Source organism: Raphanus sativus, chromosome 6 (genome assembly GCF_000801105.2).
Source record: "Raphanus sativus cultivar WK10039 chromosome 6, ASM80110v3, whole genome shotgun sequence".
NCBI lineage: Eukaryota > Viridiplantae > Streptophyta > Magnoliopsida > Brassicales > Brassicaceae > Raphanus > Raphanus sativus.
This window is the reverse complement of record NC_079516.1, coordinates 14,459,029-14,483,931: the sequence shown is the minus strand read 5'-3', so window position 1 is coordinate 14,483,931 and position 24,903 is coordinate 14,459,029. Positions and strand designations below refer to the sequence as shown.

At 36.1% G+C, this 24,903-nt stretch overlaps 5 protein-coding genes across 7 annotated transcripts; 3 read left to right on the top strand and 2 right to left on the bottom strand.

The window, feature by feature from the left end:
- Positions 1–6,566: 6,566 nt before the first annotated feature.
- LOC108810421 (probable sugar phosphate/phosphate translocator At5g25400) lies at positions 6,567–7,782 on the bottom strand. The gene has a single exon (XM_018582534.2). The coding sequence runs from the start codon at positions 7,687–7,689 to the stop codon at positions 6,649–6,651; it is 1,041 nt and encodes a 346-aa protein (XP_018438036.1). The 5' UTR covers positions 7,690–7,782; the 3' UTR covers positions 6,567–6,648.
- Positions 7,783–12,393: 4,611 nt separating this feature from the next.
- LOC130495572 (uncharacterized) lies at positions 12,394–13,293 on the top strand. The gene has a single exon (XM_056986983.1). The coding sequence runs from the start codon at positions 12,394–12,396 to the stop codon at positions 13,291–13,293; it is 900 nt and encodes a 299-aa protein (XP_056842963.1).
- A 711-nt stretch (positions 13,294–14,004) lies between these two features.
- On the top strand, positions 14,005–19,276 carry LOC108806866 (phospholipase D alpha 3). 2 transcript variants are annotated; one of them, XM_018579072.2, is made up of 5 exons: positions 14,005–14,122; positions 14,229–14,349; positions 15,388–16,600; positions 17,228–17,935; positions 18,564–19,276. In XM_018579072.2, the coding sequence occupies exons 2-5, from the start codon at positions 14,248–14,250 to the stop codon at positions 19,007–19,009; spliced, it is 2,469 nt and encodes an 822-aa protein (XP_018434574.2). In that variant the 5' UTR covers positions 14,005–14,122; positions 14,229–14,247; the 3' UTR covers positions 19,010–19,276. The 2 variants fall into 2 exon arrangements, with proteins under 2 accessions (XP_018434574.2, XP_018434573.2); XM_018579071.2 differs by having other exon boundaries at positions 14,050–14,122; positions 14,236–14,349.
- Positions 19,277–19,842: 566 nt separating this feature from the next.
- On the top strand, positions 19,843–21,504 carry LOC130496157 (uncharacterized). Of its 2 annotated transcripts, none has more exons than XM_056987992.1 (6): positions 19,843–20,035; positions 20,132–20,242; positions 20,551–20,801; positions 20,870–20,960; positions 21,033–21,099; positions 21,185–21,504. In XM_056987992.1, the coding sequence occupies exons 2-6, from the start codon at positions 20,199–20,201 to the stop codon at positions 21,236–21,238; spliced, it is 507 nt and encodes a 168-aa protein (XP_056843972.1). In that variant the 5' UTR covers positions 19,843–20,035; positions 20,132–20,198; the 3' UTR covers positions 21,239–21,504. The 2 variants fall into 2 exon arrangements, with proteins under 2 accessions (XP_056843972.1, XP_056843973.1); XM_056987993.1 differs by lacking the exon at positions 19,843–20,035 and adding an exon at positions 20,375–20,452 and having other exon boundaries at positions 20,546–20,801.
- A 7-nt stretch (positions 21,505–21,511) lies between these two features.
- Positions 21,512–23,217, bottom strand: LOC108806953 (uncharacterized). Its single transcript, XM_018579170.2, has 5 exons — positions 22,886–23,217; positions 22,686–22,785; positions 22,498–22,597; positions 22,333–22,412; positions 21,512–22,097 (listed from the first exon to the last, which is right to left on the bottom strand). The coding sequence occupies exons 1-5, from the start codon at positions 22,977–22,979 to the stop codon at positions 21,842–21,844; spliced, it is 630 nt and encodes a 209-aa protein (XP_018434672.2). The 5' UTR covers positions 22,980–23,217; the 3' UTR covers positions 21,512–21,841.
- Between the last annotated feature and the right edge of the window lie 1,686 nt (positions 23,218–24,903).

The following is a 24,903-nucleotide window of genomic DNA, read 5'->3' as shown; positions in this document are numbered from 1 at the left end:
GGACCCTGATTTTCGGATCGGTTTCGGGTTGGTTCTTCGGGTCCGGATATTGTGCTCAGGCCTATACTCATTTAAAATAAAACACGATAACGAAAGATAAAAAGCTTAAATCTTTTATAAAAAATACAAATATATGAAAATATGACATTTACTAAATATTTGTCAATTAAAAGAAAATAAAGAAAAATAAATCCGCGCTTTGAAAGCGCAGATCAAAATCTAGTTTCAATTTAAATTAGTAAATAACGGTTTTCATAAAAAAATGTCAAATGGATTTTTGACACTTTTTTAACGACGGCTAGATTTTTGTCCGCAGATTCTGTATTATAATTTTTTTCAGTTCAGTTTAGTTTTTCAACATTTTCAAATTGTATGTATAAATATTCAACAAAAAATATAGATTCTAATATAATTTAACTGATAACAATAGCTTAGAGTTTTTCGTTGCGAGTTTAACTTTATTTTTAGTTGATGACTTGTGACAATTATTTTTGCTTTTATATTAAAACCAAATACGTTTTCAAAATAAAAGTTAGTAAAATAATTAAAGATATACATATACTTTTTTTTAGACAAATTGAACACCTAACATCATGACAGAAAAGTGGACCTTCCTTACGAACAAAAAGTCACACCTATTAACTTTCTTTTTGTGTATAACTGGAAACATGTTTTTTTTTAGTTTGACTAAGTTTATAAGGTTATAAATGGAAAACAATTATCATTATTGACAGATTTTATTAGGATTCAAAAGATTTGTTTTTTATTTGACAATATATTTACTTTTTTTTCCGTCAAGAGTGTTTTTATTAGAATCGAAATGGGCCAAGCCCAGAGCATACAAACTAAAACAGGGCCGAAACCCAAACGAGAAAAACAAACAAAGCCCATATATCTAGGGCCTCCACAAACAAGCTAGCTGGGCCTACAGCCCACTCCAGCCCAAACGCGTTGAAGCCAGCCCGCGCGTCAAGGAGCCGGACACGTGGGCAGATCTAAACCATCAGCTCACCACGCGTCTCTCTTGCTTCCACCTGACCGCCGCCGCTTCACAACGCCACCGAAGCACCGCTTCCGAAACCCTAGTTTCACTGGAGCTCGTATTCCCGACGAGCCTCCACTACCACCATCGCTTTTTTCGCTTTTGTCCTCACTGTAGAGAGCTACATCGATCTCTTCAAAGTCTCATCCGCTTACTCAAAGCCGCGACCACATGCATCCACGAACCACGATCTAAACCCGATTCAAAACCTGAATCCAACCCTACCTCACACGGATAAAAGGCACCAAGAGCTGACGAGACGAGACTGTGGAAGCCTTCGTCACCCAGAAGCAGGAGCCGGCGTCGGCTGAGCTTACGTATCCCCAACCCCCCGGAGACAGACCGGCGACGACGGAGCTTTAAAAGCCTCCGCCTCCCGGAATCGAAACTCTACACTTGCAGAAGCGACCTCACCGCAACATCCTCACCACCAGTTTGCGTTTTTACTCCAGAATCGAGACCACCGAAGCCGTCGGTTCACTACACGAGTAAGCGGCGACCGTCGATGACTGAGCCAGAGCTCGGACAAGGCGAAACCGGGGAGGAGACAGAGGAGAATCCCCAGACGAACAATTTTGACGACAGAAAGAGAAGCTCCGGCGGCGGCACGCACGCTCACGCGCCGGCCGCTCGCCGGAGAAAAGTAGATCTCTCTCTCTCTCTCTCTCTCTCTCTCTCTCTCTCTCTCTCTCTCTCTCTCTCTCTCTCTCTCTCTCTCTCTCTCTCTCTCCTCTCTCTCTCCTCTCTCTCTCTCTCTCTCTCTCTCTCTCTCTCTCTCTCTCTCTCTCTCTCTCTCTCTCTCTCTCTCTCCTCTCTCTCTCTCTCTCTCTCTCTCTCTCTCTCTCTCTCTCTCTCTCTCTCTCTCTCTCTTCTCTCTCTCCTCTCTCTCTTCTCTCTCTCTCCTCTCTCTCTCTCTCTCTCTCTCTCTCTCTCTCTCTCCTCTCTCTCTCTCTCTCTCTCTCTCTCTCTCTCTCTCTCTCTCTCTCTCTCTCTTCCTCTCTCTCTCCTCTCTCTCTTCTCTCTCTCTCTCTCTTCTCTCTCTCTCTCTCTCTCTCTTCTCTCTCTCTCTCTCTCTCTCTCTCTCTCTCTCTCTCTCTCCTCTCTCTCTCTCTCTCTCTCTTCTCTCTCTCTCCTCTCTCTTCTCTCTCTCTCTCTCTCTCTCTCTCTCTCTCTCTCTCTCTCTCTCTCTCTCTCTCTCTCTCTCTCTCTCTCTCTCTCTTCTCTCTCTCTCTCTCTCTCTCTCTCTCTCTCTCTCTCTCTCCTCTCTCTCTTCTCTGGTTTGTCTTTCATAGCAATATATTTACTTTATTTAGAGGGTTTTTGTTATGATTTGATAAAAAAAAATATGTTTGACTACTGTGTTCAAACAAAAAATGTTTTTACTGTTTGATTACAATTAATTACAATTTGAAAGATTTGTTTGTATTTTTTGTGTTCAAACAAAAACGTTTAACATTCTCGCATTTATTATCTCTTTATTGTTCGTTTTTGCTTATTGATGGATCTCTTTCTTTCTCGGTTTATTTTCAGTTCACGGTTTAATCACTTGATGGTTTCGAATTAGGGCCCTTTATGGTTATTTCGGTTTATGCTATGTTATGGTTTTATTTATGTGGTGCTTGTGATGGGTGAAAGATAATTTCATAATTAAGATCCATTTGTATTTGTGAATGGATTTGAAAGGATTTGAATCGATAACAATCAGTGACAAAAAAAGTTTTAACTATTGTCGCCAAACCAGATTGATTTTAAATGAAATTATTTTATTAACCGAAGATTAAAATTGATTTGAACCAAAAACTATCTATACCAAATATTATTTTATTGTTTTATCCTATTTGTGGTAAAACCAAAGAAAAATACAAAAAAATAATCCATTTGGATCAGAATGATTCAAATATCTCTATTCTATAAATGTTTGGTTGGATTACCCTCATAAATATTAACAAATTAGGATAATACAAATCCTAGTAAGAGTTAATTAGGATCGGGAGTTGATCTTAAAATGCGGGATATAATTTTTATATTCCACACATCATAATTAGGTATGGGCATTCGGGGTCCCAATCGGGTTTCTGTTTTATCTTATCGGATTTTGGATTTTCCGGGTTATTAAAATCAGTCTCATTCAGATTTATTTGAAATTTTGGTTTGGAACCGGTTCGGATTCTGTCGGATTCGGGTCAGGGTTAGTAAATCTTTAAGAACCGGTACAACCCAATGTACTTTCGAGTTCGGTCCCAATCGATTTTTTGGTTTTAAAATATCTGATTAGTACCTATTCTATAACCAAAACATAAGTAAAATCGGTTTTATTCGGGTTTCAAATACTTAATTTATATTTTTTTGTAACCAAACATAAGTAATTGATTTGAAATAGAAAGGAACGTCAACCATGATAATTAAAAATCAAACAAAAGGAAAACATCAAAAGGAAAACATATTTATTGTTAAAAAAAACTAAATAATGAAAACATAAAACGAAAACCACATTATCATGAAATGAGAAACATTGTTTGATGAAAACAAAAATATAAATTTAAATTTTTTAAAATTCAACCTTTAACCATCAACCTTCATGTAATAGAACAACCAACCTTCATGTAATAGGTAATTATTTTAGATGTTCAAATATCTTAATGTATTTTGAATACATATTAGGAACTGAGATCATGTTTTATACAAGATCTTTCTGGAGTTTTAAATGTTTTCCTATCAGATATCCATTTAAATTCGGGTTCGGTTCGAATAATACCTATAATCCAAAATACCATAAAACAAGATCCATTCGGTATTTATATCGGGTTCAGCAATTTTCACAAATGTGGAATTCTTTTGGATTCTGATTATGACCAACGTAGATTCGATTCTTCTCCACTGATAAGATACTTTATAATGCAAAGTGCTATGGATTAAGATACGGTGATCATATGTATACTGATCTTCAGTTCAATTTTAATTATGGTGGTCCTGGAGGAAACTCTAGTGGAGTTTGACTCTCTTTTAGTCACCTAAACATATAATGTAAGATCTTTATTTATACAGTTTTTACTAAATAAAAGTATTTGATTACTCATTTTTTAAATTTTCACTCATATATATTCCCTCATATATATTTCTCAACTCTAATAAAAAATACTCCCTCTGTTTTATATTAAGTGTCATTTTAATTTATTTTTTTTGTTTCACAAAAAAATGTCATTCTACAATACCAATGTAATTTATACAACTTTCATCTCAAATTATTGTGAAAATGCATTGATCTTATAAATAAACTATTTATCTAAAATAATATTGGTTAGATGTGTGATATTAATGAAATATAAATACATGTTAATGAATTTCTTAATATGTGTGAAAATGGTCTAAGTGACACTCTTTATGAACGGAAGGAATATATAATGTAATAATGTAATAGAATGTACAGTTTTGGATGGAAATGTTTTTGTAAGAGTGCGATATTTAACTCTTTTGTTTCCGTTCAAAATACCGGTTACCTTGACCACATTATGACCAAAATCAGTTAAACTGTTTATTGGCCAATACAGGTCACCTTGACCAGGATCTACACCAGAGAGCTTTGACTCTAAGAACCAACACGTTCCTAATCAATCATACGTTGGACTCTAATCATCATACGTTTGCAGATTGCTGGAGTGATATGAGTGCATTTACAAATTATAAGTAATAGAGAGATGTTAACCTTGAGAACAAAACAAAACAAACAAAACAGAATGATACATCTGCATCATGGATGGGCACGGATCGAATAGTAAAATATTTTAAAATATTTATAATTTGAATTTTATTTTACGGATATTTTATTTTTTATTTGCATAACTTCAGAAAATACGAATATCCGATTTTTTTAGATATCCAAAAAATTATTGATATTTACGAATATTCACGGATATATATGGATATCTTATATATCCACTTTGTTCAATACAAGTAAATTTATAAAAAAAAAAGTATACAAATGTTTTTAATAAAATTTTGATTTATATTTCTACCAAAATCGTCAACTTTAAAAGCCATTTTAGGCCTACTGTTAATCAACTTTAACAATTGACTAACGATAGATCTAAAATGGTATGATCAACGAAATTTTAAACTAAAATTGTTTGTCAATATAAGTTGAGTGTTTTTTTTTACATAAAAATTGGTACTTTATTTCAACCAAATTTGAAAGTTGGTGATTTAAATGATATTTTTTCCATAGATAGATAGATTTGTTTGTTTTTTTTGCCATATATTTACCTATTATCACCGAACCAGAGTGATTTTAAATGAAACTATTATACTAACCATAAAATTGGTTTCAACAAAAACTATCTGAACCAAATATTAATTTTCTTGTTTTGTCCTATTTGTGTAAACCAAAAAATAATACAAAAATAGCCCATTTGGATCAGAATAATTCAAATATCTCTATTCTATAAATGCTTGGTTGAATTACACTCATAAATATTAGCCAAAAGCAAATTAAAGATATACAAATCGTAGTAAGAGTTAATTAGGATCGACCATATGGGGGATAGCATTTTTACATTCCACACATCATTTCGAAAATTGTTACCACAGTTAGGCACGAGCAGATGGCTTTTCAGCAGGCTCAGCATCATCTCCTACAAACAGATTTGTCCGATATCAAGAATGAGTGAATAACAAAGTATATATAAAATCAGGTGCAGACCAGAAGATGCCAACCTTGAGTGATCATGTCTTTCTCTGGAGGCACTTCAGGCACATTTACTTCATCTTCTACAAGAGATCATAATATATTTACGGCCACATTACCTACAACAAAAGCTACATTTTATTTGGAAGTATTAACATGTATCCCAATACGACTGATGACTGCAAGATATCATATAACATTAGGGTCCCTTTCTTGTTGATCTTCCCTAAAGAGAACTGAAACCAAGCTCCAAGGAGTTGAATATGACATTCATGGAAACAAACATTATGTTCAGCTTCAGTGACAGGCTTCATAGCTCTCGTCACCTCGACAAGCTCCAAGGACTTGCATATTCAAAGCAGTAAACTTATCTAGTTTGTGATATATTTATGTAACTTAAAATTAGCCTAAACTCTAATCCGAGAAACATACGGTGGAGACAAAGAGAGGAATGCACTCTTAGTGTACTTAGACGATTCATCATATCTTTCTATTGAATTTAACAAGGGATTTCAATTTTGAGAACCACCTGGTCTTGAGAGTAGTATTTCTAGTTACACGAATCTTCTGGTAAATGATGCTTTTGTTACCGTCTCCATTAAAATGAAACTGGGATGGATGATTCATGCAATATGCAATTCATAGTTAGCCAAACCAGTAACATAAGAACTCAAACTCAGTCGACAAATATTGATAAATAACACAAAACATAATCATAAACAACCAAAAAACAAATATCAAATAGATCAAAACCTAAACTCAGATTCCCTACCAAGGCAAATTGTAAGACAACTTGCAATTCTTAGGTCCCATTATCATAAACCAAAACTTGTCTTCCATCTACTTATAAATCCTTCAAGCTCTTATTCAAACAAAATGTATGTTAAAGCAAATAAAATAAAATCTTAAACTTCACCAAACAAAATCAATTCTCTGGCTCAGTCTTCCTCCCACCTTCCTTCTCTTCCAAAAGGCGACCACTCTCTTCATCAATCTGCTGAGCACTCTTCTGAGCCTCTTTAGCCTTCAGCGCTTGTAACTTAGCATGATTGTAATACGCAACTCCCAAGAACGCAATCCCATAACCAAAAAGATTAATAGGTGTCACAGTGTCCTTAATAACCGACCATGAGAATGCGATCAACAACCAGTCCTTAACCACACCAGCAACATTCATGGTCAAAGCAGAGGTCTTCCCCACCAAAAGAAACACGGCAAGATTCAAAGCAAACGCACAGAACGAGTTCGTTCCGAAAATAACGTAATCAAAATGAAAGCTAGAGGTCTCTCTAAGAACAGGAAACTCCACAACAATCCAAGGGATGAACAAGAAAGCTAAGCAGCATGGTGCAACGTAATAAAGAGAAGTGATGGGATTCAACGTGATGCCTTTAGAAGTAAGCAAGATCTGAATCATTACCAATCTTGTCGCCTCAAACGCAACCGCACCTAGCTGAAGAACCACACCCCACACATCAAATCTAGCTTCTCCGTAAGCAGCGATGGCGACACCAAAGGAGATAGATAACATGTTAACCATAGTCTCCGACTTAAAACCTTCCTTCTTGAACAAGACACCGATGGAGTAGACCGCAACGGGCATGAGGGCTTTGAGCATTTGGATGAAGGAGACGGAGAGATAAATGTAAGCGGAGTTTGAGAGCCATAGGGAGAGTGAGTACAACGCGCCGATGGGAACCACGGATCTGAGGTACGTGTCACGCGACATGGAGACGGGCTCGACGAAGTTGAAGACCTTGATGAGGAGGAACGCTAGGGTGGAGCAGAAGGACATGTGGATCATGGTGAGGGAGATCGGGAAAGGCCAGTCGTACATCTTCTTGTCGAGGATGTATTTGTTGTAGACGATGACGGTGAAGCTGAGGAAGATCCATATCGCTACGTATGTGTAGGAGAGGACAATGTTCTTGATCACGCCTTCGCTTAGTGATCCGCCTTTCCCCATTTTTTCTTGAATATGATCTGTTTTCTCTCCGGACAGTGGTTATTGCATGCGACTGAGACAGCGGTTGTGGTGGAACAGCGAGTTTGTTTGGTGAGATCCTGAAATAACGTTTCCACTATGTAACGGAAGTGTTTACCAATTTATGAATTTATATATTTCTTTATTTTTTTATTGGGATTTTTTCTTATTTAATGACTGAATAACAATATTCATATTCTCATAGATGAGTATATAACTATAGGATATTTGCATAATTTAACACTTTTAAACGTTTAATTATCGTAGTAGACACATTATGGGAAGGGTTAATTGACGATTCAGATACTTATTTTGCATGCAATTACACTCCCCTAATTAACTCCATTGATTTGTCTTGTCTACGTCGCTTGCTTGTTCTACCCACAGTATAGTAACCATGCTATTGGTAAAAGCTTTTCTTGTCGTGGTAGGACTAAACGTTCGAATCACAATAATCTAATTGTCAGAGGGATTTGAAGAGTAACTAGTCTGTTTGAGAATGATGTATGTTATTATAAAAAGTGATGCACCAAATATCTTTTGTTACTCCATATCTATGTTTTATGCGTAGGTTTGAAAAGAGTAACTAGTCTGTTTCCTTTTTTTTTTTGTCAACAACTAGTCTGTTTCCAAAATCCACTGATAATTTTTTTTTATTAATCAGGGGGTGATCTAAAGGCTTTCTAGGCCCAAGACTAATCTTCCTGAAGCCGACCCACGTATTCTTGCGATTTAACGCTAACCCTGGTGGTCAAGTGGAATCCACTGATAATTTTTTCAAAAAAAAATCCAATAATCGTTTAAAACGCTAAATGTCCAGTAAACTAACAGTAAATCTAATATTAACATTGACATTCCCCTCGTAAAACATTATTGAATATCAGAACCAGATTTAATCTTGTTCATTTTGACATATGGCTTAGATGTTATCACTATAAGACCATGATTATCGGCGTATCTAAGGCCAAATCTCTTAGCATTTATGGTCGAAATTTAAATCAAAAATGGCTAATATCGTTGGGACGCCCCTAATTTAAGAAACATGATTTCGCGTCCTTACGAGGCACGTGTTTGGTTCCTGGCCGTTGATGCAAAACTGGTGGGGCAAGAGCGATGAAAGGCCCAGATTCGGGTTCATTCTGTTATGTTTCTTCTTCTCGTTCTCTCTGTTCTCTCTCTTGGAGGCGAATCGTCTAGGTTCTCTTCATCGTCTTCTCTCTCGTCGGCGTCCGTCTCGAGCGGTGGTAACGGCGATTCTCTTCGCGTCTCTCCATCCTCTCCACGGCGATTCGATTGGCGTTTGTCCCTTCCTCGCGTTCTGTCTCTTATCGGCGATTGTAACCTCTCGGGTGTTTCGGAAAAGGTAATTAACTCCCTCTCTATCTTTTTTGTTTTCGGTGTACAGTCGATTGCATGTACTGCGTTGCGGTTTTTGTTTGCATGTAGTTTGTTGTGGTTCTCGATCTACTCTTGATTGGGATTGCATGTTGGTTTGTTTGTAAAGTTGTTTGCGTGTATCAGTGATTGTAAACTGCTTCTGGTGGTAATCTTATTTGCGTGGTTAAAGTGTTTGCTCTGTTAGTTTGGTTGTGCTTATTTGTTGTTAAATGTTAGATGTGATGAAACTGATAGGTTCGTTTGAATGCGTTTAGGCTAGAACACTGATAGAAAGTAAAGGTGCTGATCACTTGATAATGAACTGATCACTTGATAATGAACTGATAATAATAGTTCTTTTTCTCCACCTTGATAATGATAATAATAATGAACTTGATAATGAACTGATCACTTGATTATGAACTGATCACTTGATAATGAACTGATAATAATAAGTGAAGGTTCTTCTTCTTATTTGTCGTTTCTTTTGGTTACCTTTGATAATAATTGTTCTTCTTCTCCACTACAACAAAGATAGGTAGTGATAATGAACTGATTACTTGCATTGAAACCGTGTATAGAACTCTGATCAATTGTGGTTGTTGTGAAACCGTGTTCAATTTACTTCTGTGTTTATTTTCTGTCTTGATGTAAGTAAATGCAAATGGCTTTAACTCCTCCGCAACTTGCTTTACTTCTGTGTTTATTGTCTGATTAAATTAAAATGGCAAGTGTCTGATTAGAGTTAGCTTCATATTGGTAGTTAAAGCAGTATGTCTTTGATTTTAACTCCTCCGCAACTTGCTTTACTTCTGTAATAAGTTCTGATTAGACATATGTAGATAATGGTTAGTTGTTGTAACTTATTGCTTGTTTACCTTTCACATTTTATATAACCCCTTCTATAGTTCATAAACCAACCACATCTCCACTTTCTTAAGTATTATCTCTCTTCCTCGTCTAATGGATCCAACGAATGAATATAGCCAGTATAGTAGTTATGTAGGGCTGCTTCACAGCCAAAGTGAAAATGTTGGTAATGAAAACTTTCATTATGAAAGTTTTCCATCCTCAGAAATCCCCCCTTTCAGTTCCCAAAATTCTGAGGCTCCACCTACACCTGAAGACACACCCGCACAGCGTAGGGAGAGGAAGAAATGGACTCCAGCTGATGACGAGGTTCTTATCAGCGCCTGGCTCAACACATCGAAGGATGCTATAGTTGGCAATGATCAGAAGTCAAGCACCTTTTGGAACCGAGTTCAGGAGTACTACGCAGCTAGTCCTCATGTTATAGCGGGGGGTCTGAAGACAGAGCACAACCATTGTAAGCAGAGGTGGCACAAGATCAACGACTGGACAAACAAGTTTTGTGGAGCTTTCGCTGCTGCAGAGAGACGAATGACCAGTGGACAGAGTGAGAACGACGTTCTAAAGCTGGCTCATAACTCTACTACGAGCTTCACAACCAGAAGTTTACAGTTGAGCATGCGTGGTGTATCCTGAGATATGAACAGAAATGGTGCAGCCTGAACCCGCCTAAAACAACTTCCAGTTCCAAGAGAAAAACATGTAAACCCGTTTCGCAAAACTCAAGCACCAATTTTGGTGACGTTGGGGACGTGGGTCAAGTTCCTTACGTTGAGCAGCGACCTGAAGGTGTGAAGGCTGCTAAAGCTAGAAGAGCTGGTAAAGGGAAGACTATTGAGGACTATAAGACAATGTGTGAGCTGAAGATGATAGATTTGGAGAAGAAGGAGAAACTATCCAAGCTCGCCATTCTTGACACTCTCCTTGCTAAGAAGGAACCGCTTAGTGAGGCTGAAGAAGTTGTCAAGCAGAAACTCTTAGCTCTGATTTAGAAGTTATCAAGCATAATGTCGTTCTGTAATTTCCTTTTAAATGATGTTTTAATGAAGCAAGAAACCTATGTAATATCTCTAGAAGTTGTCAATCAATATATGCACTTTGTTTTCTATATTCTTGATTGTTTTGTTCTATGCTTTGTTCTATGTTTTGTTCTCTATTTTGTTCTATGTTTTGTACTAACGTCTTGATTATTCTCAGGTAACAGAAGCAATGGGAGTGTATAGCTACTCACAACCTTCTGAGGTCGAGTTCGGTTATGGAGACGGATTAACCGACGCTGAGTTTGAAGCTGATATACTACTGGACCAAGCTGAGATTGAAGCCTCGCGGGTTCGTTATCCTCCACAGCCTGAAGTCGAGTTCGGCTTCCCGAAGGAATGCTACTGTGGGAACGTACCGGTTTTAGCCACTTCTCACACAACGAATGATCCGGGGCGCATGTACTGCACCTGTGAGAACGTCGACGACGGAGACTGCCACGTTTATAAATGGTGGGACGTGGCAGTAATGGAGGAGATGAGAGCCATGGATAGTCAGGTTCGCCAGCTCGCTGAGAAGGTAGATAGTCTAGCGTTTGCGAGTGACTACATCCCAACTGTGACCCATGATACCTCTACGTTTGGTAATGAGACTGAACAAAAGCTTCTTAGGCTTGAGAATTTAGTCATTGAGTTAGGTAAGAAGAAAACTAGGGGTATGAATGGGTTTGAGATCGTTGTTGCCCTTATGGTTGTGCTTGTAGTTGTACTAGGAATGGTTCTGATGTTTAAGTAAGGATGATCATTGTTGATGTTTTTATGTTTAAGTAATGAACTCAAAATGTACTCGGAGTGTAATGAACTCCTACTTGTTGTAATATGTTTCAATTTTGTTCTATATTTTGTATGGATGAAACAATGTTTTCCTCTTGTCATATGTTATTGTAATATGTTTCTATTTTGTTCTATATATTTTATGATATTAAAAAGACAGAAGAAGACAATCGAGAATCACATGCTGCATAAATTATAGATCACATGTTGTTGTTTCTGTCTTTACACAAGTACACAAGCCTCACGGAAGTTGAGATTGAAGCCTCACGGGAGTTGAGATTGAAGCCTCACGGGAGATCATATATTTGAAGGCTATAAATATTACACCTTCTCTTCAAAATCATTCACAACACTCTTCTCTTCAAAATCATCTTTTTCTTTTCTACTTCAATGGCATCTTCTTCCCATTATCATTACCACCATGCTAATGATGATGATGATGAGATTGATATTGATACCCCATTACAAGATTTTTTTCGAAACCCATTCCACTATTCTAGAACCAAAAGAGAGAAGAAAACATACTTTTATAGAAAGACACCGGGAACAAGGCGACAAGAAGCTTTGGAATGATTATTTTAGCGAGAATCCAACATACGGTTCTAGATTATTTCGGCGACGGTTTCGAATGAACAAACCATTGTTCATGCGTATTGTGCATCATCTTTCAACCGAAGTACCATATTTTCAACCAACACATGATGCAGCCGGGCGATCTGGTTTATCTCCCCTCCAAAAATGTACAGCAGCAATTCGTCAATTGGCTTACGGTGGTGCGGCTGATACAGTTGACGAATATGTCCGACTTGGCGAGACAACTGCTCGAAAATGTTTGCACCAGTTTTGTGCGGGAATAATCCACTTGTTTGGCGATCAATATCTAAGACGTCCCACACCGGAGGATCTCCGAAGACTACTTCATGCTGGAGAAGAACGTGGCTTCCCAGGGATGATTGGAAGCATCGACTGTATGCATTGGGAGTGGAAGATTTGCCCCTCCTCTTGGAAAGGTATGTATTCACGAGGAACCAATAAACCAACTATTGTGTTGGAGGCCGTTGCTTCATATGACCTCTGGATATGGCACGCGTTTTTTGGAGCTCCAGGTACTCTGAACGACATTAATATTCTAGATCGATCACATGTTTTTGATGACATTATTGACGGAATAGCTCCGCAAGTCAATTTCTCTGTCAACGGAAGGGAGTATCATCTCGCTTACTATCTAACAGATGGTATTTATCCGAAATGGGCATCTTTTATTCAATCGATCCGACTACCACAGGGTCCGAAAAATTCATTATTTACTAAAACCCAAGAATCGGTGCGAAAAGATGTTGAGCGTGCCTTTGGAGTCCTCCAAGCTAGATTCGCCGTTGTTAAAAATCCATCTAATTTATGGGATAAAACAAAAATAGGAAATATTATGAAAGCATGTATCATACTCCATAATATGATTGTCGAAGATGAACGAGGATCATACACTCTCCGAAACATTTCAGAATTTAATGAAGGAGAAGGGGAATGAAAAGGTGTGGTGCGTTCATATTCCGTCGGTTCGGGTTCAAATCTCGTCAATGCGGTTGATCTCGGCAATGCAATTGATCCTCAGCAACAAATTCTGGATAACCAAGTCCATCAACGCTTAAAAGTTGATTTGATCGAATTTATATGGAATAAATTTGGAGATCTTTGAAATAACATGTAATTTTTTTTTTAAGTTTGTAATTTTCAATTGTAATGCTAAGTTTCTTATTTATGTATATATTTTTTTAAACTTCTATTTTGTATATGTCACTACATTTACAAATCAAAATTATTTTCCTAAGATACTTAATTAAGTCCTACCAATAATCTGGTTTTTTAACTAAGTTCTTACCAAAATTTCTTAAGCACAACAAATTAATAAAAAATGTTAAGGACCACATTTTAAGGACATCCAATGCTGATGCTCTAATGGAAATCGGTTTATTCCATATACAGCTACTTCAGTAGACAGAGATTTAGAATAGTAATGGATTGGGATGGAATAAATTGTATACGTCAGATTAATGTGCAAAGGAAGAATATTCCATTTTGGACTTCCCCTATCTTCGTTAGGCCTACAAGAAAAGGATTACTTAAGAAAGACATATTGTCTAAAACCCATTAACAGACTTCACCTCTTTCTTCCAGTAATCAAAACCATGCAGTTTTCTCAAGTAATCCACAATCCTGATCCAAACGTTTCATTTTTTCAAATTCGGCTGTCTCCTTATATTGTACCTCTATGTTTACATACTTTATATTGCCATAATCGGCTAGGAGCCTTTAGCAAAATAATATCCTCAAAAGGGAAATTATCTTTATACCTTGTGGTTTGTTAATATTATTATTTGTTATATATAATACTTATCCAAGAAAATTCCATCCACTTTCCACGAAAATTATTCAAACCTATATTTTAAACTAAAAATAGAATAGTTTGTAGGTGGAAAAGAATATGGCGGAACAGTTGCTGCTGCATGGAACTCTTGAAGTGAAGATATACAGAATCGACAGGTTGCATCAACGCGGAAGATTCAATTTATGTTGCACCGGCACGGTATGTATGATAATCAATATAGTCCGAATTTATTATGATTAATCTCATAATATTTTAAAAATGTTAACTAAAATTTGTTGGACAAGCTAACTGAAGTTTTATGGATAAAGTTGTATTTTTCTGAAAAAAAAATAATGGATTGTATAGTTTAGTATTATATATATAACTAGGTAAAAAATCCATGAGATATCGCATAGGAAGTCATTTTTATAGAAAATAATATGCCACATTCTATATACTTGTTTTTTGAGAAATATATATTTGTTACAAAATTATCATGTATACTTTATATGTTATAAAATTACAAATATATTAAAACCAAATAAGATATATTTTCACCATTTTATTATTAGTTAGAGTAGTGAAAAATTTTATTTTGAGAAATGCATGTACATGGACTATTTATAGATTTTGAAAATCTCTTTGAATAGTCACATCTTTTCAATTTAAATAGTTGCATCCTTTAAATTTAAAATTAGTTATTTGTAAAGATACTTATTCAAAAAGTCACAACTTTCTAATTTTAAATAAATATTTATCTATTAATAATCTTTGGAATTAATTTGGATAAATACACGAATTGTTATTTTGAACAAGTAAGAGATACAACTTTTAACAGAAGGACACTTTAACGAACAAACACAATTTTTATCAAGGACAACTTTTTAAAAGACACCTTAAAGAACAAACACAAACTTTTTAACAAAAATTGAGATCCTTATAAACACACAACTTTTGAAATTAATCAGGATTAGTAATATAGTGGATTTATTAGTCTTAAATAGCTAAATAACTAATATGATTTTAGCATATTATATTAAAACCAGCAGTATCTTTTTTTTCCGCATACCAGTAATATCTGATTTCATTTTTTCTTTTTGAAGAGGAATTTAATTACATTTCCTTTCTTAAAAAAAAAATCTAATTTCATTTCTTATATATATATTTTTGACGTAGTTCAAAGAAAAAAAAACAAAAATTTATATATATATTTGACAAAGATCAGTACCTTGTAAAATAAAACACGATGATTAATAGGGAAACAAGGAACCGACGGGGACGAAAAATCAATCTCAAATGAAGAGTCTAACGTCCTCATGCACAAGTTTACTAGGAGGACATCTCTACGCAACCGTTGACCTAGACAGAGCAAGGGTGGCTCGAACCACGATGAGACGTCATCCTAAATGGTTCCAATCTTTCCATCTATACGCCGCACATTCAATCTCCAAAATCGTATTCACAGTCAAAGAAGATGAACCGGTCAGTGCGAGCTTGATCGGTCGAGCTTATTTACCTGTCACCGAAGTCATCACAGGGCAACCTGTAGACCGATGGCTCGACCTTTTAGACGAGCACAAGAGTCCTATCAAAGGAGGTTCGAAAATCCATGTACGTGTAACGTTCACTAGCGTAACACAAGACGTGAACTGGAACAGTGGTATCGTTATACCTTCGTTCAAAGGAGTCCCTAACGCATTTTTCAACCAACGAGAAGGTTGCAAGGTTACGCTTTACCAAGACGCTCATGTCCTCGAAGATTACCAGGACATTGCCCTCTCGGGAGGACAAGTGATATACAGTCATCATCGGTGTTGGGAAGATATTTTCGATGCTATATGGAACGCAAAACATTTGATATATATCACAGGTTGGTCGGTCTATACCGACATAACATTGATCAGAGATCCTAAACGGCCGAGAGAAGGAGGTAACCTAAAGTTAGGAGAATTGCTAAAGAAGAAGGCTGAAGAGAACGTGACGGTTCTGATGCTTGTGTGGCACGATAGAACGTCTAACGAAGCGTTCAAGAGAGACGGTTTGATGATGACTCATGATCAAGAAACTTACAATTACTTCAAGAACACGAAAGTGCGTTGCGTTCTGTGTCCGCGGAATCCTGATAACGGTAGGAGCATTGTTCAAGGGTTTGAGGTGGCTGCGATGTTCACTCACCATCAGAAAACCGTTGTGGTGGACGCTGAAGTGGAAGAGACGAAAACTAAGAGAAGGGTAGTAAGTTTTCTTGGAGGGATTGATCTTTGTGATGGGAGGTACGATACTCAGGAGCATCCTTTGTTCGGTACTTTGAATAATTTACATTCTAATGACTTTCACCAGCCGAACTTTGATGGAGCATCGATTAAAAAAGGTGGTCCACGTGAGCCTTGGCATGATATTCACTGCAAGCTGGATGGTCCTGCGGCATGGGATGTTTTGTACAATTTTGAACAGAGATGGATGAAACAAGGTATTGTAACAAATAACACTAGGCTTCAACAGTTTGTTTTCCAGTTACATCTTATAACGACTTTACCACAAAAAAAACAAGTTATAAAGTTTATATGACTTTCCCTACATATATCTACATGCACCATTTAAAAATTTAAATAGTTTCATGTTTTAAATTATTATAGCGGAAAGAAAGATATTTATTTTAATTATTTAACTTAAAAAGCTTCGTTTGAATTTGGTGTTTGCAAATACACTTGAAGAAAATATTTCATCCAATTCCACAAAAATTAAAAATTTTGAGATAAGCTTTGTTTTATGAACATAATTTTTTTTGTTTTCTGTTTATAATTTGATAATTATAAATTTGAATTTAAAAATAAGTGTATTGAATTTCTACTGGTTTAACCTTACAAAAATTGCTAATCACATAAAATAGTAATTTATGATATAAAATCAATGTATTTTTTTAATATGTGTGAACACATTAAAAAAATTATGAAACGAATGAAGTAAAATTATGACCTTTTCCTATTTTTAATGTGAAAAGTAATCGCATGTAGATACAGCTCATGAACAAATCGCATTCCTAGAAACTCAAAGCATTTATCGTTATTTCCTTAGACATTAATTTGTTTGTTTACAGGCAGTGGTAGAAGGTACCTAGTATCAATGGAACGGCTAGCAGAGATCACAGTTCCGCCACTCCCATTTGTAAAATCGGACGATGTTGAAGGTTGGACGGTCCAAATTTTCCGGTCGATAGATGATGGTGCGGTTGGAGGATTCCCTGAGGATCCTCGTGAAGCTTCGAGCGTAGGACTTATAACCGGAAAAGATAACGTCATCGAAAGAAGCATACAAGACGCTTACATTAACGCCATAAGGAGAGCCAAACACTTTATCTACATTGAGAACCAATACTTCCTAGGAAGCTCCTTTGGATGGAGCTCTAGAGACATTAATATAAATGAGATCAACGCTTTACATCTCATTCCCAAAGAGATTTCTCTCAAGATCGTGAGTAAGATCGAGGCAGGTGAGCGGTTTTCGGTGTATGTTGTGATACCGTTATGGCCTGAAGGGAAACCTGGTTCTGCATCGGTTCAGGCAATATTAGACTGGCAAAGGAGAACAATGGAGATGATGTATACTGATATCGTCATTGCTCTTAGGAAGAAAGGTCTAGATGCAAACCCTAGAGACTACTTAACGTTTTTCTGCCTCGGGAACCGGGAAGTTAACAAGGCGGGTGAGTACTCGGCTCCTGAGAAACCAGCGGCTAATTCTGATTACGCAAGAGCTCAAGAATCTCGTCGGTTCATGATCTATGTTCATTCTAAAATAATGATTGGTAAGTCAACACCCACCTTGCACGACAAGGAAATATAGTTTATGTTTTGGAGTGGGCCAAAAGCCCATGAACATATGCATGCGGGCTTGGTTAGTACGGTTTATTCGGTTTTGTTTCGGCCTAAATTTTTTGCCCGAGTTTAAACCGGAAAGTTTGATCCCATTTGGTTTAGTGTTCGGTTAGTCGGGTTTTTAAAAATCCTACCAAATTTAACTAAAGTTTTTTTTTTATTTTAGTTAGATTTCAGTTTAATTTTTTTTAAAATCCGGATAAATTACTTTTGTTAATTTAGGTTACATTTGGTTAGTTCGATTTCAAATTAATTTGATTAGTACTGTTTCAAATTTGATGAGTTTTGTTAGTTTAGTTATGTTTTTTTAATTAGAGTTGGTAAGGTTAGGTTTTTTTTTTATAAAAAGAAGATAAAATAATCTGAACTGAAGATGATAACCAATTTTTTTAATCAACCGAATTAAACCAAACTCCTAAGCAAAAACAAGATTTTCTGTTCGGATCAGACAAAAATCACAGGTCTACATGAACCCGTCAAAGAGTAGTCCCATAAAACTATTCAAAATAATAATATTCTTATTACATATAAAGTTACTAACTTCCAATTTCTATGCAGTTGATGATGAATACATAATAATAGGATCAGCAAATATTAACCAACGGTCTATGGATGGAGGTCGAGACTCAGAGATCGCAATGGGAGCATACCAACCTAACCATCTGCTATCTACCAATCAAATGAAGCCAACGGGTCAAGTTTTCAGCTTTAGGATATCACTATGGCTTGAACATCTACGGATTATAACCAATCCATTCATGTTCCCTGAAAGCGAAGAATGCATAAGAATGGTAAATGCAAAGGCAGACGAGCTATGGGGACTATACTCAGCACAAGTGTACCCTCGAGATCATGATCTACCGGGGCATTTACTTAGTTATCCGATTAGCATTGGTACCAACGGAGAGGTAACAAATCTTGCTGGTGCTGAGTTGTTTCCTGATACAAACGCAAAGGTTTTAGGTGAAAAGTCTAATTATCTCCCTCCCATCCTCACTACTTAAGCGATGTAACACTTGCATTGCATACTACTACTATATGCAGAATGTGTAATTTCGGTTAATGTTAGTTAAGTCTAGTTTAAATAAGAGTTGAGACAATAAGAAAAGAGTTTAATGTGAAAAAAGTCTAAACCCTTTTAAATAAAACTTATGGATAAAAACAACAAACCAAAACTCTTCAAGACTTTTTTCACATTATCAATAACTGAGATGGCGACATAACTCAACTTATCCATTAACATTGCCGACACAAATACAATCCATGTTCACTCATTAATGTTTTTCTTCTTTTTTGTATATTCTCAAATTGTTTTGATATTCACTAATCAAATCAACAACGAACCAAATAAAGTCCCCTCTAATTTAGCTTGAAAATTCTCTAATTTATAATGAAAATCATGTCAAAATGTTCGTTGACAGAACATAAAAAGGACCACAATGGCTCTCACATGCACGAATCTCTTTCTTTTCTATTTCTTTTAAAGCAAAATATAAAAAAGCAAAGCTTTTTGGGAATCAGTGCTTTTAAATTAAATTTTTACAAGTACAATTTTAATTTCGGATATGCCACTATTTGTTGACCAAAAAAAGATATACCACTATTTGTTTTTTCCAATCTAAAATTTTATAATTGTAAGAATAATATTAAATGTAAATAGGGGAATATTTATGATTATTTTATCTAAATGGTAGATAAACTTATATTTCAGTATTATTTACTTATTTATTATAGAAGTAACAGTTAGTTTTTTTTTTGTCAACGAAGTAACAGTTAGTTAAAACGAAAATAACTGCTAAACTTTATTTGTGAAAATAAAAAACGGAATTTTCCTATTCCTTCTTTTTGGGGGAGTTGCAGAACCACCACACACACACAAGTTGCAGGAGAAAAAGAAAAAAAAGTCGAATAAAGAAGAAAAAAGAAGAAGAAGACGCTCTGTTCTTGAATCTTGAATCAAGCAAAGCTGCTAAGGGAGGTGGCTGAACAAAACCCTTATCCTAATTTCCCCCGAATATGCCATTTCTGAGGTTATTTTCCTTTATTTTATCTTTTTCCTGATTCAGTGATTGATTTTTTGGCAAAAAAAAAAACAGAGTAAAAAAATTGGATCTTGAAATTGGCAGGATAGTGAGACTTCTCTTACCAGGGATCAGAGTGTTGATTAGAAGGTCGTTACTTTGGTTGCTGTAGATGCATATCCCTTCTTGGATCTACCAGTTACTTGGTTGCATGGGGTGAGTCTGTCTGGACCTTTCTTCCCCTTTTGTCTTGTGTTTTGTGTGTTACCTTTATGTTTAAGAGGATGAGTAAAGTTTTGAACTTTTAAGATCTTGTGGCTATACTGTTTCCTTGTATTTGTTGGTTAGGTAGGTTAGCTACTGCTCTATCTCTCTGTATGGAAACTGTGCTCATATATGGTTCTTGCTTGCATTTCAAGATTGAAAGTAGTTTCCTTTTCTACAGCTATCTCTCTGTTTTGGCTCTGTATCTTTTTTCTCACTGGCGTTTTTTTTTGGTTTTATGGGGTTTTGGAACAGTACAGAGGTTGTTTTGGATGCTGCAATAAACCACCGCTTATAGTTGCAGTGGATGAGCCGTCTAAAGGGTTAAGGATTCAAGGTCGTCTAGTGAAGAAGCCGACGAGCGTGTCAGACGATTTCTGGAGCACAAGCACCTGCGAGATGGATAACAACAGCACGATGCAGTCACAGAGAAGCGTTTCTTCTATCAGCTTCACTAACATCACTGCTGCTTCTGCAAGTAGTAGCAACCCCAATGAATTTGTTAACAATGGTGAGTTGTAATTTCCAGTGATCCTCCCTCTGCTCTGTTTATTCTCATTCTTGTTCTTCAATGGTTAGGATTGAGCCTCTGGTTGCAAACTAGACAACAGTGGCTTGCAAATGGATCTTCTTCACAAACAAAGGCTAAAGTTCGAGAACCTACAATAAGGTTGGTGAAAGTTACCTTTTTTTTTTTTCCCTTTGTCTTGCATTTGCTAATAAATTCGATGACTTTCTGCAGCTGGAATGCAACATATGAGAGCTTGTTGGGTATGAACAAGCGGTTCTCTCGTCCAATACCTCTCCCTGTAAGCACTTTTTCTGCAACTTTCCTGATTTTTTTTTTCTTTTTGTAAAATATGATTTTGATATATGACTAATGATTGTGGGCAGGAAATGGTGGATTTTCTGGTGGATGTGTGGGAGCAAGAGGGCTTGTATGATTGATTTATTTGCAACTCAAGAATATACTTAATCTCTTCTCCTTTTTCTTCTTCTTCTTGTGTGTGTTGTGTGTGTAATCAAACTTGGCTTCCTGAAAAGTATTTAAAATCTCAAGGAACTAAGATATTTTTACCTTCAAAAAGGAAATACTTATTCATATATGTCTTTTTGTTTGTGTGTTTGGTATGTGTTAAACAGTTGATTATTGTAATAAACTCAGAATTGTATTATATTTTATTTTATAACCAAGTAAAAGTTTTTATGTACTATCTCTGTTTGTATGTTCAGTCCAGTTCTGGTGGGAATCTTTGTTCTTTGGTTTTAGGTCATGGTGTTGCAGAGCTTTTGGTGTATCTTCTTGGTCACTATTTACAGCTCCTTTGGAGTTGTTTTTTTTTTCTTGTGGTTATCTGCCAAAGGCTCTGTTTGTTTCCACTTTTGTTTAAGGCACAATATGTAGTACTTACTGATCATTGTATAAAGCTTCCCTGAACATTACTATCCTTTGTAATATAACATGATACTTTGATCATTTTGTTGTGATTACAAAGTTAAATAAATGTGTCCTGCGACCAAAACTCTTTACCGATAGAAAACAAAAATCAATTAGTCGTCTCTCCATGTATCTCTCAAAGAGTAATAGCTTTTGTCATTGCCAAACCCAAGAAGCTCCTTCAGACCAAAAGCAAAGCAGCAACCGTGGACAGTGGTTAGACAAGTCCTGTTTTCTCCTGGTGAAACTTCCAAGACATCATCCTCATACCTCACCAAGCTTCCTTTCTCAATATCATCCCAAGAGCCGTGATCAATCTCCTCCACTCTATTCACTTCCCCATCTTCATTTTTTGGCCCTAACCGTTCTCTGTTATTCGTAGTATAATATCATGTTTTAGTTAAGAATCAAAAAGTTGTGGATTGTCACAAATGAAAAGGAATAAAAACATTGTTCATCAAGAACCAGCTAGAAAAGAATTAGAACTTTTTTTTGTTAACAGTGGAAGTTCCGGGAATTAAGCTTATAATCTCCATTAGGTCCGGGGCCAGCCTTTATGTATTCAGATTTTAAAGAATAATCCTCCAAAAATGATTAGACTTACAAATTCTTTTGTTTGGATTTCCTAGAGTATCCCTTGTTCAATACGGCATTGCCGCCAGACACATGGTTCTTAAATCTTACCTGAAACATATTTGTAATAACGTCTTGTTATGTACTGAATCTTACATTAGATTAAATGGAAAGATGGAATGATTAGATATAAAACCTCATCACCGTCCTTCATGCCATAACTTCCGATGCACTCTGTATCGGTGACTAACTTCTGACCCCCATAACATAAGCAGAAATGTCCCCACACGTGTGACCTTCACCATGATAACACATTGTTTGAAATCTGCATTTACCATAACGGGACAGAAAATATAAGTTAAGTTAATTAACTAGTAAAAGTACCATGAGATTTTGGAGGGTCCCTTCTTTGGGACGTGGCTGAAGGCAGTCTCTATGGCAAGCTTGAGATCCCTAACGGTTGCCGAGCTCGTTACATTAACATCTTCACGTAGTAAATATAGATTAAAATCGAAGCTAGCCAACGCCTATTGATAAGTAGTGACCACAGATTAAAGATACTATGATGATGATGATGCATTTACCGAAGGTCGTGCCATCTAGTTTGAGAACGGAGAGCCTAATGGGTTCGGCGGGAAGTTTATCGTATGAAAAAGTCCGGCGACGAAAGCTTCCCATGTTCTTGAAACAAGATCAATGAAAATCAAGAAACCCTAGGAAACGCGATATTAGCATCCTTTTAAAAAAAAAGATCAAAGAATGAAGTTTGGTATATTCGAAGGAGTGTCTCTTGCTATTGTCTGATTCGTTTGGGGTTCGAATCAGACCGATGCAGTTTGGTCTTGACGGAGGTTTTACGATTCTTTTGTTTTGTTTGTTATTGCCGAGATTCCTTGTTGGAGAAGTTAGGGTTGGCCGCGTTTCTTGTGATTTTCTTCTCTTTTTCAATCATTCTTTTACTATTTTAGCATTTTTCCTTTGCTAATTATATCGGATCTTGTAATATTTAGTCTCCATTACAAAAGTTATGGCGTCTCCTTAATAAAGTACGCCTTTGGAGTTTGGACTAACAGCAAAACCATTTAATAAATTTAAATATAAGAAACATCTTGAAAATGAACAAAAAACTTGACCAAATCAGGTCTTTTAAGTCTCAACTTAAATTTAATATATAAACACGATTTTGAAAATTTATGTAGTATTTTTTTTTAATTTTAATTTTATAGAATTTATCAATATCAATGTCATATGATAAATAAATGGTTAAATAACACGGTTAATATATATAAAACACGATTTTCAGAGTTCATGTAATAATTTCGAATTTTTGTTTAGATCAATATGAAATATGCATTACTATAAAGTTTGGGAAAAAGACCCAAAGCTTGAAATGCATATATTATTTTCAAGTTCAGTATGGAATACACATTACTACATTACTACAAAATTCATGAAAAAATAAGTACGATGAGTGAAGTTCAAATTAAAATAGACATTTTCCTTATATCCAGCCTATCACACACGACATTAAGCGTCGACGTAAGAGTAAAAGCAATGGTAAGACTTCTTGAAAGAGCATCTCATCCATATAATATTAACTAAATAGAGATCCACGCCTTTCACGGAATGAGAGAATAAAAAAATAATTAAATTTACTTTACATTTTGTTCATGATCTCCACATCTATTCAAAAAAGCAAATAATTAGTGAACTGCAAAGCGAAGTATGACACGTGTTGCTTTCATCTACTTGTATAAGCAATTCATTGTTCTCAGATCCCGGACGTAGCCCATTGCCTTCTAAGCTCAACAGCTACTTCACATCATTACTGAATGCTAAGGACCTGACTGGACCATTGATCTTCAGGATTCCCGTCAGCTTTTCCGTTTTCGTGGACACAAACAGGGGTGAAGCTATTATACAGGTGCACGTGCACCCATTAATATTTAGAAATTTTTACGTCGAACATATGAGTTAGAAATGGCATATTTGGCAATGGTGTATCCATAACTTTCAAATAACATGGGTTTGATTATCCCCCTTCCTACAATGTTCATTATTTTGCACCCACAAAAAAAGTCTGGCTTCGCCCTTGGAGACAAATAAGATATAACCTTCATAACACACAAAATCTATAGTTTAGAGCACCGCCCCCATTGGGGGTGTTCTTAGAGTCTTGTGACACCTCAAAACGTTCCAAGCTTTTCTCCTCTCTCTCACTCACTATTATTTGATTTGACGTCTCATTTTTTTCTTTGACCATTTGGTCAATTTTTATTTTATTTTTGTTAAAAGACGTTAAAACAACACCCTAACTTGAATGCCCAACTATAAAACACCCAACTCTCTTTCTCGGTGTACGAATGGTGGATCAATTCGACTTTTGTCAATGTTAGACAGGCAATAACAGAGTCCTTTGTTGTAACTGTAAGAGGTCATTGATGAGAATGTACATATTGCATGTTATTTTTCTCTCACAAAATATGTTTCATTGAGTAAATTTTTGACTCTTCAAGATGTTGGATGGGTTTAAGAACCAGCACAAGAGGTCCAGAGCTGAGAGATTGTTACTCTTGAAAAGCCGAAGATGGACAAAGCTTTT